Genomic DNA, 17965 nt, shown 5'->3' with positions numbered 1-17965 from the left:
TCACCTTCACTACAGTAGCAATCTCAATAGGGCTTATTTTCGGGGGAGGGCTTATCTTAGAGGACTCTTACACAGTAAGGGGAGGGCTTATTTTCGGGATAGGTCTTATTATCGGGGAAACACGGTATGTACTTACCAGAAAGGAAAATCATATATGTATGCCCACAGATATATTTTCAAATCTGTTAGCTTTCTCTATTTACCTATGGTATGCTACTACATAAAGAAATTAATCTTCCAATAAAGTCCAATAAATCTGAGTTATATACCACTTTAGGCGAAATGATAAATTTCACAATCTTTAATCACAAAACATTTTTAAAAAAAACAATTCGAGTGCAACAAAATTTTCCCAACAATTAAGTTCAATGTTTTCATTCAAAGCTACAAATAAGTATTTTTAAGTTTTTTCTGCTGAAATTGACATTTCTCTTCTTTACCCCCTATGCTTAGACGTAATGAAAAATTCAATGCCACTAATACATTTCAACTACCTTATCAAATACATTTGCAAAGCTAAAAGAAGTAAAATGCTTATAGAATAATATTTTAAAGATGATCAAAAACTGAACAAAAGCCTCATATAGGTAGCATAATAGCTGTCTTTGGTACCATCTTTAAGCTAAAAGTACAAAAGAAAAGTAGTTAAAAAGCCAATACCTATAAACTCATATTTCAAAATTCCAGTTCTCTTAATATGTATTCTAATTATTTCATAATATAGCAAAAGGTAATGAGACGGGTTCTCTTGTGTGTAAGGAAGAGGTCAAGTTGACTGCTCAATTCTGATGTTGACTAGAATTGTGGTCAAGGTCCTTGATCACTCTGAGACTGCTTTCTTCTCTGTCAAATAGGAGGTATGATGCTTGTGCTCCTCAACCTCATAGGGTTATTGTGAAAAAGGGACTTTGTAGATCTTGAAGGACTAAATAAATGTTTATTATTATTACTTTAAGACATTATAAGTAAGCTCCATTGATTTGGACTCCGTTATTTCAGAGTTTGTGACCACTGTATAATACATAGTTGTTTCCTTTCCTTATTTTATGAAAAAAAAATCACATGCTAAATGAATAGTATCATTCAGGGGTGGGGAACCTGTGGCCTTCTTGGTCTTGGGGTATGGCCCTTTGACTGAATCCTAAGTTTTACAGAACAAATCTTTTTTTTAAGGGGACTTGCCCTGTGAAATCTGGATTCAGTCAAAGGGACACTTGAGGACCTATAGGGTCATATGCAGCTTCAAGGCCACAGGTTCCCCACCCCTAGAACATCACAAGGAATAAATTCTAAGTTATTTAAAAGAATAATTTTCAGATATTCCCAAATCACTTAGAAGCATGAGTCTGCATACTGATATGCCAATTATCAATCTTTCCAAAATGCTTTCCCCTACAGATCTCTACAAGAGAAGGTTCTGATATAGTAAATTCTACCTAAATGAGCTGCTCATTATAAAACCTACATGTCTTTTTTTTTTTTTGATGGGAAAAGGCAGGGCAACTGGGGTTAAATGACTTGTCCAAGATCACACACCTAGTAAGAATGTCAAGTATCTGAGGCTGGATTTGAACTCAGGTCCTCCTAACTCTAGGGCCCACCGCACCACTAGCTGCCCCTAAAACCTACATGTCTTTAGAAGTGTTCTATATAATTCAGAGTGGTCACTAATTTAACTTAGCACTCATTTAGTCAAATAACATAATATTTTTAAAGCAATTAGCACAGTAACTGGCTGATAATAGGCCTGTAAAAAATGCTTGTTCCCTTCCCCCTCCTCACAACAGCTAGTCCAAATAGGCAAATCAGGAATCATATTAAAATATACCCCTTACCAACATTTGTTGGTTTTGCCTAAGCATTTGCCATGGACTAGGCACAGAGACTACAAACACAACATGGTAGCTCTCAGCCTTCAGGCAATGTAAATTTCTACTAGGGCGGTAACAGCATGCATATAATAAATAAGTGACTATTAGGGTCATGTGAGGAACAAGAGAACAGGAAATGGGAAAGACTTTGTGTTGGAGGTAGCACATGAGAGATGCCTTCAAAGAAGACAAAGATTTTAAGAGGTGAAGTGAGAAGGGAATATATCCCAGGCATGGGGGAACATACACAGAGTTGTCAAGATGAAACAAGTTCAGGGAATAGCTACGACTAGGTTAATTTGACTAGAGGGCAATGTCCATGAAACAAAATCATCTAAAATCAGTCTGGTAGCGTATGAAGTCTCTTCAATAGTATCACATTTAGAGTTATTTGAATTTAATTAGTTTGTTGTCATTTAATACCTAATGTTAATCTTTAAATTATTCCTGTGTCTTTAAATTAAGCATTCATTCCAGCAAAGACAAGTCTTAAATATCAAGCATTTCATTAGTCAACTATCATTAGATTTTTCTACAGCCTGAGGCAAATTTTAGACATTTATGTAATTTTATTTAAAAAGTACTCCGAACACATTACCATGGTCATAAGAAAATACCCTCTAGCTTGCTTCCTCACAAGAACAAGGATACTTTACATGTTATTGAGTTTGATAAGTCCCCATTTTCAATTTAAATTCAGGTAAAATAAAAGGGAAAGACAATGACAAAATCTGACCTTGAATATTATTATTCAGAGAAATCATGCTTACCTTCACAAAACGTGAGTTTGTCCTTAAAAGTTTGCGGACAACCAACAAAAGAAAATCCATTTCCTCTGTACGTTCGTGTACCTACAAAAAACATAAAGATAATGACATTAGGCATCAAGTATCAGCTATAACACTGCTAGAGGAAGAATAAAAGGCATCAGTTGTTTTTCACTTTGGTACATTAATTCAAGTCTAATCCCTATACCTGTGCCATATTCCATGTAAGAAGTATCACTTAGCAGACCTGCTAGCTAACAGGTTATAATTGACATTAAGCCACTGATCTAACAGGAAAGGGGCACCAGGATTGATGTGAGATCAGATATTGCCTGTAAAATATCTCTGCCTTCATTCAATGCCAATCACAGTCTGAACTCTTTCTTTAAACAAGTATAAGCCACAAGAGTCAGCTTAATTTCAGGTTATGAACAAGATATTTATCTATTTCCATTGCCACATCATAGATCGATAGAAGGTCATGAGGGATGGGATACAATGTTGTTACACTAACAAGGTACATTACCAGGTAATCTGAGTCAGATGACAGGCAGATCTGGAAAGGTTAAGCATGGAGCAGTGAAAAGAGTACTACCTCTGGTGTCAAAGGATTAGAGTTCAAATTCTACCATACCTCCTCCACCATAAGCCCCATCACCCAACCCTTAGTACCTGCATGACCTTGGGCAAGTCACTTAACCTGTTTGAGCCTGTTTCCTTCTTTGTAAAAATGAAGGGATTAGACCAAACAACAAACTGAGGTATCTACTAGCTCTAGATCTAAAATCCTATGAGCTAAGGTCAGAGCTCTGGCCAACAAAGAAGACGTCAACAAAGGTGACATACTACTTGTGGGACATACTGTAGAAGGGCTTCCTCTTCAGGTAATGGCTACACTAGATGAGGTGAGCTTCCTTCTAATCAGAGGATTCCACAGTTGTCAAAGTAAAAGCAAACTACTCAAAAAAATCAGTTTCTTCTAAACTAAAATCTTTTATTCCTTAGCACTCCATAGAACCATGTGGCCTTGAAAGGTCAAGATCAGATGCGGCAACACTGCTTCCCCTAAAAAACTAGTACAAGGGTGGTATCAACAAAAACAAAGTATTTAGGCGAGAAAGAAAAATAAAGAAAAATAAAATCTTAGAGAAAATGAAAACATTGGTGAGGATCAGGGAGAGTAGGTGAGCAGAATATGAGAAGGCACATTCAAAGTCATAATAGCTTGTAAGAGCTGAACACGAACAACTGACAATTTAGATCATTTAGACAATTATCTCACAGTGAAGGAAATGATACTCTAAACTAGCAGTTCTTAAATTTTTCAGTCTTAGGATCCTTTCACACTCTTGAATATTAATGAGTACCCCCAAAGAGATTTTTAATTATGTCATTTATATCGATCATATTTACCATATTGGAAATTAAATTTAGTGGTTTTAAATTTTATTAATTCATTCTAAAATAATAACAAATTCTTTACACATTGACATAAATAACATCTTTTTATGAAGATACAATTTTTTCCCAAGACAAAATTTAGTTGCAAAGATGTCAGGCTTAATAGAAGGCAAGTGGATACTCATATCTGCTCTTCCATATAATCTATTGTGACATATTATTTTATTTGAATTCCATGAAGAAAATCTGATTTCATACAAATATGTGGCTAGAAAAAGGAGAATTATTTTAATAAATTAATAATGACACTATTATTAATGAATATAGTTTTGACCTCATGGAAAAGGTTGTGGGAGCTCCCAGAGGTCTGGGGATAATGCTTTGAGCACTGCTACTCTAAAGAAGCCGCAAAATCAAATGGAAAGAAAATTGGGTGTGGAATCTTCAGATCTGGCATTAAGCCCCTGCTCTGCCACTGAGAAGCTACTGCAACCATAGAGAAGTGGTGTCACTTCTCTGAGCCTCAGTGCCTCATCTGGAAAATGAGGATAACACCTGTATTAGATATTTCAAATGGTCATTGAGAGCAAAGCACTTCATCAACTATATACCTTGATAATAATAATAGTAGCTAACATTTATATAGCATTTACTATGTGTTTTACAATTATTATCTCATTTGATTCTCACAACAACCCTGAGAGGTGAGTGATATTATTTATTCCCATTTTACAGATGAGAAAACGGGCACAAACAGAGGCTAAGTAACTTTCTCAGGGTCACATGGCTAATAAGTGTCTAAGGCCAAATTTAATCTCAAGTCTTGCTGACCCCAGGCCTAACACTATCTAAATGAGTCACTTCCTTTGGTGACCATAATAATTCATATCTACCAAAAAAAAGAATCCCACTTCCATTTGTGACAAAAATATTAAGTATGAAAAGCACTTTGTATTTATAATAAATTACAACATTTAAAAATTAGTTTTATTGACACCTATTGTTTTTAAGATCAACCATTTATTCCAATAACATTTTCTAATTGATAAAAGCAATATTTAAAAATTAATTCCAGTCACAGGATGATTATAAGATTTTAGCCATTTTGTTATTTGAGCTACCAGATAAAAGTCCACTTCCTTAAGAAAAACCACAAAAGAGAGAAAAGGAGTGGTAAGCAAATGTCACTTATTATATTCATATTTGTTTTTCAGGCCCAATATTATTGGGAAACCTGTACTACTTCAAATGATGTATTCATTTTTGTTTATAAATCAAATTTGTGTCAAGATGACTCATTACCCAAAGATCTAGTAAATTCAAAACAAGTGTTTTATTAAATTTACCAAACACTCTGCCAAGTGTTGAAGGACATAAGGTCAAAAATTAAGTCAAGTTTCTTAAGAAGCTTACACTCCACTGAAAGGATACAACATGTACACAGCTAATAAAAGACAACATGCTATTCACATATCCATATAACAACATACACGTCCCACTCTCCTGTTATGTAACTGCCTCTCCCAGACTACTATTTCAGGAAAAGCCTTTACTATGCTTCTCTTTACTCCCAAATCTCTAGCCTTCTCCTCAGCGGACCCTTTTCCCATGCTGATAACCTACTGCCCTTCCCTAACAAAATATGAACCTGTGAACTGTGATCAAATCAACTTTGCCGTTGTTCTTGGATAGGGCATGTCAGCATACTGCCCTAGAGTTCCACTGGCAATCCAATCCCATTGACTCTCAGGACCAGTGTCCTTCCATCACCACTACTGTCCTTCTGTATTATATCCTCACATTGGAATGTTAAGTTCCTACCATTTAAGGTGAGATGTTTAACAATCCAAAATCCATTTTTTTATACTCAACAAACAATAAGCTTAGAGATTTGGTACTCAGTCATTTGTGTGACTGTAAAGATACCATCCACTATAGAATATACTTTTCAAAAGCCTGTTTTCCTCCATATACCTTTTTCAAGGATGCCCTTGAAAAGTGTAACAGTTATTATCATAATACTTTCATAGGGATGGGAAAGTAAGCACATGAGACAGGAATTTTTTTATATTTCTCAGACTTTAAAAAAAAAGTAACAATATTACATTATTTCTCCCCCCCCCCAAGTGTTTGATATCTTCTCCTCTTTTGGGTAGCTTGCTAACCACAACCTCAATGCCCTCAAAATTATCTATTTTATTGCATATTTGTAAGAAGCAAAAGCTCTTAAAAAAAAAAAAGAATGTAAGCTCCTTGAAAGTAGGGAATGAATTTGTGTCCCCAACATTTAGTACAGTGCAGGCACATAAATAACATACACACATACACACACAGTAAATATAAAATAACATGAGGGTCTAAAAAGTGGGAGATAGGATTGGTGAGGTTCTCAGGAAGGAGAGAGCACACAAGCTGAGCCCTGAAAGGCACAAGGAGATTCCAAGACAAGGTGCAGAGTTGAAAAATCCAATTGGAAACATAGAAAGTGTACAGGGAATGGTAATCAAGCTAAAACTGTGTGTGCTGAGTTAGAGGGAAATAATATGAAGACTAGGAAGTTAAATAAAAGCTAAATGAAGGGTTTTGGGTTTTTTTTTTTTTTTTGCTTTTTGGAAGGGGGAAGCAGGGTAATTGGGCTTAAGTGACTTGCCCAAGGTCACACAGCTAGTAAATGTTATGTGTGTGAGGCTGGATTTGAACTCAGGTCCTCCTGACTCCAGGGCCAGTACTCTATTCACTGTGCTACCTAGCCACCCCTAGTGAAGGGTTTTATATGACAAGAAAAGGGGGGGTACAATTTATTCTAGAGGCAATGGGGAGCCACTGAAGCATAAGGAACAGAGTGACATAGACCCATACTTCAGGAATATCCATCTAGCAGTTATGCTGATGGATTGTAGATGGAGAAAGATTGATGGGTGGCAGTGAGACAAAGTAGCAGGCTATTATTACAATAGTCTAGGGGATAGGTGGTAGGAGCTTCAAATAAGATGGTGGTCATGTCAGCGGAGGAAGGGAAATGGATTAGATCATAGGTGTCAAATTCAAAATGAAAGAGGAGCCACTTAATCATACATAAGGATCCCTACAGATTGACTTAGAAAACCACATAATAACATTATTCATATTGTTGCATTTTAAATAATTTTGCTAAATATTTCCAAATTACATTTTAATCTAGTTTGGGTGGTACTCAGGAATTTGGATGGCCCACAGGGATCATATTTTGACACCTTTGAACTAGATCAATGTTAGGAAGGTAGATTTTACAAGCGAAGGGATACAGGAGGGGATGAGAGTAAAGAGCTGATTATAAGAACAAGGTTTTAAGCCTGGGTAACAAAGAATATTACTGCCCTTGAAAGAAATGGGTTAGAACAGGTAATGAGGAAACAAAACTATAACTCTTTGCAGATGATACGTTGGTACACTTAGAGAATCTATTTGAAACTACTTGAAAAAAATTAACTTTAGCAAAGTTGCAGCCCACACAACTCATCAGCATTTCTATATATTACCAATAATGTCTAGAAGTAAGAGAAATTCCATTTAAAATAACTGCAGATAATATCAAATACTTGGGAATCTATTTGCCAAAATAAACTCAGGAATAATATGAACACAATTACAAAACACTTTCCAAACAAAGTCAGATCCAAACAACTGAAAAAACGTCAACTGTTCAAGGGTTGGCCAAGTTAATATAATAAAAATGACAATTCTACCTAAATTAATTGACTTATTCATTTCCAAACCAATAAAATTACCAAAAATCATTTTACAGATCTAGGAAAAATAATAGCAAAATTCATCTGGAAGAACAAAAAGGTAAAGAATATCAAGGGAATTAATGAAAAAAAAAATGCAAAGGAAGGTGGCCTATCTCTACCAGATCTAAAACTATATTATAAAGCAGTAATTATCAAAACTATTTGGTAGAGGCTAAGAAATAGAATGGTGGGTCAGTGAAATATGTTAGGTACACAAGACACAGTAGTAAATAACTACAATAATCTACTGTTTGATAAACCCAAAGACTTCAGCTTTTAGGTTAAGAACTCACTCACTACTTGACAAAAACTGATGGGAAAACTGGAAAATAGTATGGCAGAAACTAGGTACAGACCAACATCTCATACAATATACCATGATAAAGTCAAAACAGGTACACAATTTAGAAATAAAGTGTGATACCATAAGCAAATTAGGAAAGCAAGAAAAGTTTACCTGTCAGATCTATGGAGAAGGGAAAAATTTGTGGTGATCAAACAAGAGAAAGAGAATTACTATGAAATGCAAAATGGATCATTTTGATTACATTAAATTAAAAAAAGGTTTTACACAAATAAAGCTAATGCAACCAAGATGAGAATGAAAGCAGAAAGCTGGGAGACTATTTTTACAGCCACTGTTTCTGATAAAGGTCTCACTTCTCAAATAAATAGAAAATTGAGTCAAATTCATTGTGCAATTGATAAATGGTCAAAGAAAATTAAAAGGCAGTTTTCAGATGAAAAAATTAAAGCTACCTATAGTCATATTAAAAAAATGCCCTAAATCACTATTGATTAGAGAAATGCAAATTAAAACAACTCTAAGGTACCACCCACATCACACCTATCAGACTGGCTAATATGATATAAAAGGAAAATTATAAATGTTGGAGAAGATATAGGAAAATTGGAACAATAATGCATTGTTGCTGGAATTGTGAACTGATCAATCATTCTGGAGAGCAATTTGGTGAACTATTCCCAAAGGGCCATAAAACTGTGCATATCCTTTGATCCAGTAAAACCACTTCTAGGTCCGTATCCCAAAAAGATCATAAAAAAAGAGAAAAGAACCCACATATACAAAAATATTTTTAGCAGCTCTTTTTGTGGCGGCCAAGAATTGGAAACTGAGGAGATGCCCATCGATTTGGAAATGGCTGAACAAGTCTTGGTATATAAACGTAATGGAATATTATTGTGCTATAAGAAATGACAAGCAGGTCAATTTCAAAAAACCTGGAAAGACTTACCTGAACTGATGCTGAATGAAGTGAGCAGAACCAGGAGAACACTGTACACAGTAACAGCAACACCGCATGATGAACAACTTTGATAGACTTGGATCCTCTAGACAATACAATGATCCAAGGCAATTTCTAAAGACTCATGATGGAAAATGCTATCCACATCCAAAGAAAGAACTACAGAGGAGTCTGAATGCAGATCAAGGCATACTATTTTCACTTTTTTTTTTCTTTCTCATGGTTTTTCCCTTTGGTTCTGATTCTTTTTTCACAACATGACTAATGCAGAAATATGATTAATTATGACTGTACATGTATGATCTATATAAGATTACTTACTGTCTTGGGGGAGTGAGAAAAATTTGGAACTCAAAATCTTTCATAAAAATGAATGTTGAAAACTATATTTATGTGCAATTTGGGGAAAATATTATTAAGTGACAGGAAAAGAAAGAAATGGGTTAGTTCAGAAAAGAGGTGAATTTAAGGGCAAAATGATGCTTCTGTTTTGGACATGTTGAGTCTGAAATAGATATAAGATATCCAAGTATAGATATCTAACAGACAATTTGTAATGGGGAACTTGGTCTCTGAAGAAAGAGAAGGATTACTGGAAATCTAGATTATGGTGGTCACCTTCACAGAGATGATAATTAACTAATAGACATTGATGAGGACCACCAATAGAGAATGTAGAGAGGAAAGATTCCCAAGGGGTACATCCACATAAAAGGGTGGGATATGGATAATGACCCTACAAAGAAAACCAAGAAAAAGAACCATATAAGGCAGTATTGTGAAAACTCAGGCTAGGAAATAAATATGTAGGAAGAGGGAGTGGTCAACCATGTGAAATGGTATAGAGGGCTTCACTATAACATGGCTATCTTATCAGTTCCCTTGTATTTAAGCATCATCTTGATATAGATAGATGACCTCCAAATCCATATATCCAACAGGATCTTTAAAATAGGGTGTCCTCTAGGCATATCAAATATTCAAAATATAGCTTCATCATCTTTCTACAAAACACACCGTTCTTTCAAACGTGCCTATTTCTATCAAGGGCATAATCTATTTTTCTACTTATCATGGTTTACAACCCTCACTCCCATCCTTAACACTTCACTTCGATGCATCTTATATATACAATCATTTGCCAAATGTTGTTTGTACATCTGCAACATCTCTACTACATATTTCCTTCTCTCCACTAACACAGTTCATTCCTCCATTACCTCTCCCTTAGATGGTCATAATGACTTTCTTATTGCTCTCCCGGCCTCAAGCATGTTCCTGTTATAACGGGGTCTAGCACATGCGCACTGCTCTTCACGGTATCTTTTCTGTTCGTTTTTCTGGGGTAATTGGGGCTCAGTGATTTGCCCCAGTTGGGGTATATATGTGGAGCGTAATACTATCCCACAAGGAGGAAGTATCTGAGTTGGGTCCTCCTGACTCCAAGGCCTGTGCTCTATCCACCACCTAACAGTGTCTTGACACAGACACTCTGCGAAGCCTCCTTTTTGCTTCTGGGAGTCGATGACAGGAGAAAACGCAGACTATCTGAGAATATTACTGGTTCTAATAAGTTAACCATGCAGTAAACAGAAGATTCTTTTAGTGACTATGGAGCGATTTTAAAAGGCCGATTAGAAAAAATAAAACATTTTTTAAAGGCCCTTTAGCTTCAGCTGCTGGCGTTTTTGGTTTAACATCCTTTGGGGGAACTTCAGTGTCTCCTCTGTTCAAGGGAAGGAAGCAGGGTCTATGATCTTGGAAATTCAAATTCTCTAAAGGATGCCTCAGTATCCCAGAATTCCCAGAGTCTGGTTATCTAAACAGTATCAATGCTCCAAGGAACAAGGAATAATTTTCAGGAATGACCATCAGACTCCTAGCTAAAAAGCAGCTGAAACAAGGATTCACCAAGCAGCAAGACTGCCTTTGGACTTGAACTTATTAGGTAGAGAACCCATAAGATATTAGGGGAAACATTTTGTCCTTTATTTTTGCCATATCCCTTTCATAAAAACTGAGTATTAAGTGGTTAAATGGAACTGAAGCTCTAGTCACTAATCCCAAACAGAGAAGGGGAACACAGCCAACAGGGCCTTCGAACAAAGGCAAGGAAAAAGAAACCATACCAAATCATCATTAGGGTATCTATCCCACAACCCTGATGTGCAAAGGTAGCAGAACTGACTTTGCAAAAATGAGCCAAAGCAAAGCTCACTACACTACTCAAATCTATTCTTCACATAGATACCAAAGTGATTTTTCCTAAAGCACAAGGCCAATTATGTCCTTTCCTTTCCAAATATATTCTAGTGGCTTGTAGGGATAATATATACACTCCCCTCTATTCAGTGTTTAAAGCCTTCACAACCTTGCCTCAACCTTCCTTCCCAGCCCTACTGAAAATCACTCCCCTTCATCACTCTATGGGGTCCAACCAAATTCGTATTCTTGCTATTGCTCACATATAATGCATTTCACTCCCCATCTATCTGGCTTTACACTGACTATCTTGTCCTACATGCCTAAAAGGTACTCTCTCCTAACCTCTGTCTCTCAGAATCCAGTTTCCTTCAAATTTTAGTTCAGTGTTTTCTTCTGCCAATAAAGTCACTCCCCATGGCTGATAGTGCTTCCCCTGCCCCTATAATTTCCCTGTATTTCCTTTGGAGACAGCATGTATAGACATCCTCTAACTGGTTCTAGTCAGCTAGCCAAAGGGTGAAAAGGAAGTGCTGCAGAAACACTGTCAAAGGCCTGTCAGCAACAGCCACTCATTTTTTTGCTTCATTTACTTCTGGGCAACCTGGGGACTTCTTTGCACACAAACAGTACACAGTGAGAGACCACACTGTGAGGTGAGAGGCCTTCCGACCTTCCTCCTCCCAAGACCCCATACGACACAGGGTCCTTGGCCTCTCTGCTCACTCTTTTCCATTCAAAGTAAAGGTACAGACTATCTGACACTAAAAATTTTGAAAGGCTGGAGGCGGAGAGCCACAAGTAGGCCAGAAAGTGAAAGTGATGCAGTTTGGGGTGCTGGAAATCCCAAAATGCATGGGTTCAGGGTATCTTCCTTGAAGAATTTGACCACTCAAGCCTTCTTTCTGTTAAGAGAGTAGTGAGGTTTTATTATAACACCAGTTAGGCTAGCAAGATTCCTAGTAAACTGGTTTATTTGATGAGGATAGGATGGATACTTATATACAAAAAGACTATGAGAAGATGTGGATAGGATTAAGAAGTGGTAAACAGCCTCCAGGGCACCAGAGGTAGTTCAGGAGAAACAGGGAAAAGGTCTAGATGGTATTAAAGAGAAGTCAGTATACTGGGGTAGGCCAAGTGCAGACAACAAAAGAAGTTAAGTGGTTTGTGCTGGGTGAGAAAGCCAGAGTGAAAGGGGAGTCAAAAGTATTATAGAGCATGTAGAAAGACTGGGATGGGCCAGATGCCTCAGGCAAAATGCCAGCGAGAAGGTTCTGGGGCTGGACTGCATTCAAAAATACATGGACATGGTCTTTTCCTTTTAGGAAGTGGATGTGAATCCCATATCCCCATCGGAAGTCTAGACTAGATCTTGTAGTCAACCAGAGAGATTTTCTTGGCCAAAACCAGTGGAAGCTGAAATGGAGACTCAACTGTCAATCATTTTGCATTTGGACATTAACTTGGTGGGACCAATGTGTCTGGAGAGTGAAAACTTCTCAGAATATGTCCTAGAATTTGGTGTCAGTTTTGACTGGTGGCTTCACCCTTCCCCCCTTCACTGCTGCTGTCAATCAGCAGCAAGCCCTTTTAGGAGTCTTTTGACCCCCACCTAGCTTTAGTCCTTTGTCTTCTTTTCCACTCTATGGGCTCCTCCTCCTGGCCAGTGGGAGTCAGGGACAACCAGAGCTCACCCCCTCCCCCCAACCAATGGAAGTGAAGGACAACCGGGAAATATGACCCTGCTATATTAGGGTTTAAAAACTCTCTTCCCCCCATACTGTGCACCTCCTCTCCCTGATCCATCACGGAGATGACCATCCTCTTCTTCGAGGGAAAGAGAATAAAAATTTCCTGTTTTTATGCTGAGAAATCTCCCATGTTCTTGATTAAATTTTGAATGGGGTTTTTTATCCCACACAAATGCTACATATGAACTGAGATAAGTTATGAACCAATGCCCTCCCTGTTGCCCAAAGTGAGGTAGTCTGAGGAAGAATAAAATCTGCAGCACTGAGGGAAATATTCTTCCAGTACCTTTGTATTAAATATTCCATTATATAAGCTAAATGATGTTAAAGTATTTAAATGTAACTAAGGTGCTAGTCTTTATCACCTTACAATGAGTGAAAGGACCCACAGCTCTTAAGGGTTCAAGCTAACAGCAGTAAATGGAGAGCCAATCAGAACCCCTAGGTTAATCCTCTATAATTCTGAGGGGAAGATGTGGTCAAACTACCTCTAGGAAAAACAGCCAAAGCAAACTCACTACATATTTTGTATATACTTTCATATGGATATCTCCCCAAAAGAATATAAACTCTTTGAGGGCTAGATCATTTTGTCTTTATTACCCCCAGTATCTAGTGTAGTACTTGAAATACAACAGACAATTAATAAATACATATCCTGAATGAAAAGACCATTCCATTTAGCAATTTTTTTAAAAAGAGAGAGGGGGGATCAGTTTTGGGCAAAGGAAAGCATAGGAAGCCAGAATACAAGGGATATGTCGTGTGTTGTGTATGGCTGAGTCACTCCTATGTGCCAAAAGTTAAATAACAAAGGAAATGGCTGTCCAGGTGGTAAAAACAAGGTCTTTAACAAGTGTCAAGGCAAAGAGAATATCAAAGAGTGGTTATAAGTCGATGAAGAAAAAGAATCAACAGCCCTTAATAACTAAATGGCTACAAAAACAGAAGGAAAGGGGACAACAAAACATAGTAAGTTTTAAACAGCAGTGACATGCACTGACAAAAATAATGTAGGCAGAAGGGAGAATGGATTGAGAGGAGAACTATCATTTCAGTTTAAACTACATATGAGTTTGAAATGCTGGTGGGACATCTGGGCAGATTTGCTGATGCCACAGCAACAGTAAGCTACTCCCCCCCCCCCCCCCCCTTTTATTGAACACCTAAGTACCTATTAAGTTCAAGATACTGTGCCAGAAGCTGGCAAACAAAGTCAAAATTAACCATTCTTTGACTTCAAAGAGGGCCTTAAGCTCCAAAACAAGATCAAGAATACAGTTTTAGATTTTCAAATTATCCCTATCTTAAGAGATTCAGAAATAAGCAGGATGAGGAGCCTATGAAAGAGAAATCAAGGAAACAATGAAAGAGTCAGAAAGATTTATAGCGAGAGAATAAAATCTAAAAATTTAAGTGACAAGAGAGTATCCAGAAGCAAAAAAGTATACTTCTGTGTTAAATGCTATAGGAAATGCTTCCAAGAGAAAGAAAAAAAGGCCATGAGAGAGTCGCTGGTGGGTCAAAGGGTATGAAAGGTTTTCAAAACAAAATTGCAGATTACTAACAACCCTATGAAAGAATTCTTCAAATAACTAAGAGTAAGAACTATGCAAAACAAAACAATTCTGAGGTTTTATCTCATGATCAGAATGTAAAAGAGGTTGTAGGAAGATGGACAAACCAATATATTATTGGTAGAGCTGTGAATGAGTACAACTAATTTGGAAAGCAATGTGATGTATGCCAATAAAGTTGCAATTAAAATGTTCATATCCTTTTACCTAGAGATTAAAAAGAAAGTCTCCATGTATACCATTTATAGTAGTACTTTTTATTGTAGCAAAGAACTGAAAACAAAGTACATGTTCATCAACTAAAGAATATCTAAACAATTGTGGTATATTAAATAATCATGGAATATTATTAGGCAGTAATAGATGAAAAATGGGATGACTGTAGAGAAGTATAGAAAGACTTAACTGGTGGAAAGTGAAATAAACCAAGCTAATAAAACAATATATACAATGACTATAGAAACATAAATGGCTAGACCCACCACTACAAATAACTGAAAGTTAATGTAGAATTAAAAGAACAGGCATGTTCCTGAAGATCTATCAGAAGACACCTTATTCAACTCCTTTGCAAAGGCATGAAAATATTGCATATATTTTCAGATTTTTTCAATGTATTTATTGGTTTGCTGATTTTTTTCTTCTTTCGTTTAAAAAGTTTTTTTTTATTTGATGGCTCTCTAGGAGGGGTAGGGATACACAGGAAAATTTAGATGATATAAAAACAAACTATGTCCCCAAAAATTTTATTTAAAAAGAAAGAAGTCAAAACCTAAAAAGACTTATGAACTGATACAAAGTTAAATGACTAGAACCAAAAAAACACCATACACAGTATCTACACATTATCAACAATATTGTGTGATGATCAACTATGAATGACATATCTTCTCAGCAACACAACGATGATCCAAAAGATTCACAATGGAAAATGCTATCTACATCTAAATATGAACTGATGGACTCTGAATTCAAATCAAAGAATACTTTTTTCACTCATTTTATTTTTTCATGTTTTTTCCCCTTTGATCAGTTTCTTCTTTCATAACTGTGACTAATATGGAAATATATTTTACATCATTGCACATACATAACCATATCAAATTTTCTACCATTTTAGGAAGAAGGAAGAAAAGGAGAGGGAAGGAAGAGAAAGAAAAAAATTTGGAACTCACAAAACTCACCAGTGAACACTGAGAGAGAAGAATTACAGAAGAGCAGTGGTAATGAAAGTTCACTTTTTTTTCACATTAAATTTATTTATTTACTTCTAGTTTACAACATTCAGTTCCACAAACCTTTAAGCTCCAAATTATCTCTCCCTCTGTCTCCTCCTCCTTCCCCCCCCCCCCATGGAGGCATGCAATCTGATACAGATTCTATGAATATCTTCACACTAATGAAAGTTCAATTTTCAAGGAGTAGAGAAAGGATTGATGAGAAAGTAAAGCCATCAAACAGACAATTCCTCCCCCCCAAAAAAGCACATGACTGCGAAGGAGGCAAGGGATAAGACAGGAAGTAGAAGGGTTGGTCAGAAGACAAAGACTTCAGACCTAATTATATTCATAGACAAATGGGAAGGAGAGAAGAGTATACGGTGAACAAGGACATGTGCTTAGCCCTCAAAATAAGTGTAGACACACTTCTTTCTCTTAGATATGAAGAAAGTATGAGAAATAAGGATGATATCAAGAAACCTGCTCAATTAAGTTCCCCTCTAAAAGTCTCAAACATCTCCTAAACGGCAAAGGCTCAGCTTTCTAGTCAACGTGGTGGAGAGTGAGAGGTTCAAAGACAGATAGATACCTCATATAATGCTCAGAAAACAAAAAGGAAGAAACGCTGTAAAAACCTACCAAAATAGAAAATGAGCAAAGCAAAGTACCCACACATTTTTTTTAAGTTTCTCTTAACCAATCAAAAAGTTAAAATGGCAAAAGTGAAGATGGAAAAAAAGAAAAATAAGCCAAAAGATTTCCTCAGCTATAACTGTGACACATTTAAAGAGATTAAGCAAGAACACAGAGAGGTAAGAAAATCATGAGTAAAAAAACAAAAACCTGCAGAAAGTTTTTTTTAGGGGTCCTAAAATTATATTAAAAGACATCTTAAAAACATTAAAAAAATGTTTAATGACCAATATTGAAAACATAATAAAAAACATCTTTTTTTTCTAAATAGAAGTAATCAACACCAGACTAATTATAGCAGGAAAAGAGAATCAAAGGAATTGTGGACTAGCTGAAAAAAAAAAAGTGAAAAAGTTGAAAAACAGGCAAAATCAAATGACAGCCCTGAGGGCTAAATCAAGATGAAACAACATCAGAATTACTGACATCCCAGAAAAATTTAGGAATAGAAAACAATCTAAATGTAACATTCTAGAATTGACCAAAAAAAAAAAGAAAAACAGGAAGATAAAAATTTCAGAAGACCTCCATTAAGAATCCAAAATTTAGCTCACCCCAAAGACAATATACTTAAATAACAACATCCTATATGCAACCAAAAATTACAAAGAAAAACAGAACTAATGTACAAAGAAAAATCAGTGAAATTCACAGAAAATCAGAGAAATAAGAACAAAAAGTATATCATTAAGTATGGACCACGAACACAGAATTATCTACTAGGAAAATTTAGTAGAGTATATGAATGCAAGAGATGGACAATTTAAGAAACATTTAACTTTTCAAGTTTTCATGGTCAGTTTTCAAGAAGCCTTGGAACTAGCAAAAATCCGAGCCCCACAAAAAGCAGTATTTTAAAACAATTCAGATTTCTCAAAATCAAGAAAAAATAGTTGCTAAGAAAACATGAAAACTGTCAGAGAACAATACTTTTTAAAATAATAAACTGCAGGAAAGTGTTACAAATAAAAAAACCACAGAGTCAGAAAAATCTAAAAGCTAAACTCTTATCTTTATCAAAGGCTAAATCCAAGTCAAAGAGGTCTACAAAGAGTCTAGTATACAATAAGAGAATTTGATTGACAGGAGCTTTTTTTTAATTTGAGAGTTGGAAGGGACTTCAGAGGCCATCTAAAAAACACACAACAGAAAATCTCAACCATAAACGTATTCAAAAAGTAGTTCCTCAATGAATCTCCTTTAAAACCTCAATGGGAGAGGGATCCCCGAACCGTTCAAGACATTTCATTCTATTATGAACAGCTCTAACCTTGGAAGCTGAGATATTTTGTAACTTCTACCCACTGTTCCTGGCATTGACCTATTAGACCAAACAAGATAAATCTAGTTGTTTCTTTACATGAAATCCCTTCAATACTTGAGGACAATTATCTTCCTCCAATCTTATTTTTATCAGGTTAAATATACTCAATTCCTTCAGC

General features: G+C 36.1%; 1 protein-coding gene across 1 annotated transcript in view; it reads right to left on the bottom strand.

Moving 5' to 3' along the window:
* Nucleotides 1-17965, bottom strand: part of TDRD9 (tudor domain containing 9) — a 239348-nt gene that overhangs the window by 136494 nt on the left and 84889 nt on the right. Inside the window, exon 8 of the mRNA XM_069103712.1 lies at nucleotides 2642-2722. Coding sequence (XP_068959813.1) covers nucleotides 2642-2722 — 81 coding nt within the window. The remainder of the gene's footprint in view (nucleotides 1-2641; nucleotides 2723-17965) is intronic.

Source organism: Petaurus breviceps, unplaced genomic scaffold (genome assembly GCF_028583685.1).
Source record: "Petaurus breviceps papuanus isolate PSGF00001 unplaced genomic scaffold, PetGlider_PUasm1.0 64, whole genome shotgun sequence".
Classification (NCBI taxonomy): domain Eukaryota; kingdom Metazoa; phylum Chordata; class Mammalia; order Diprotodontia; family Petauridae; genus Petaurus; species Petaurus breviceps.
The sequence above is the reverse complement of the archived record's forward strand: the minus strand, read 5'-3'. Positions and strand labels throughout refer to the sequence as shown.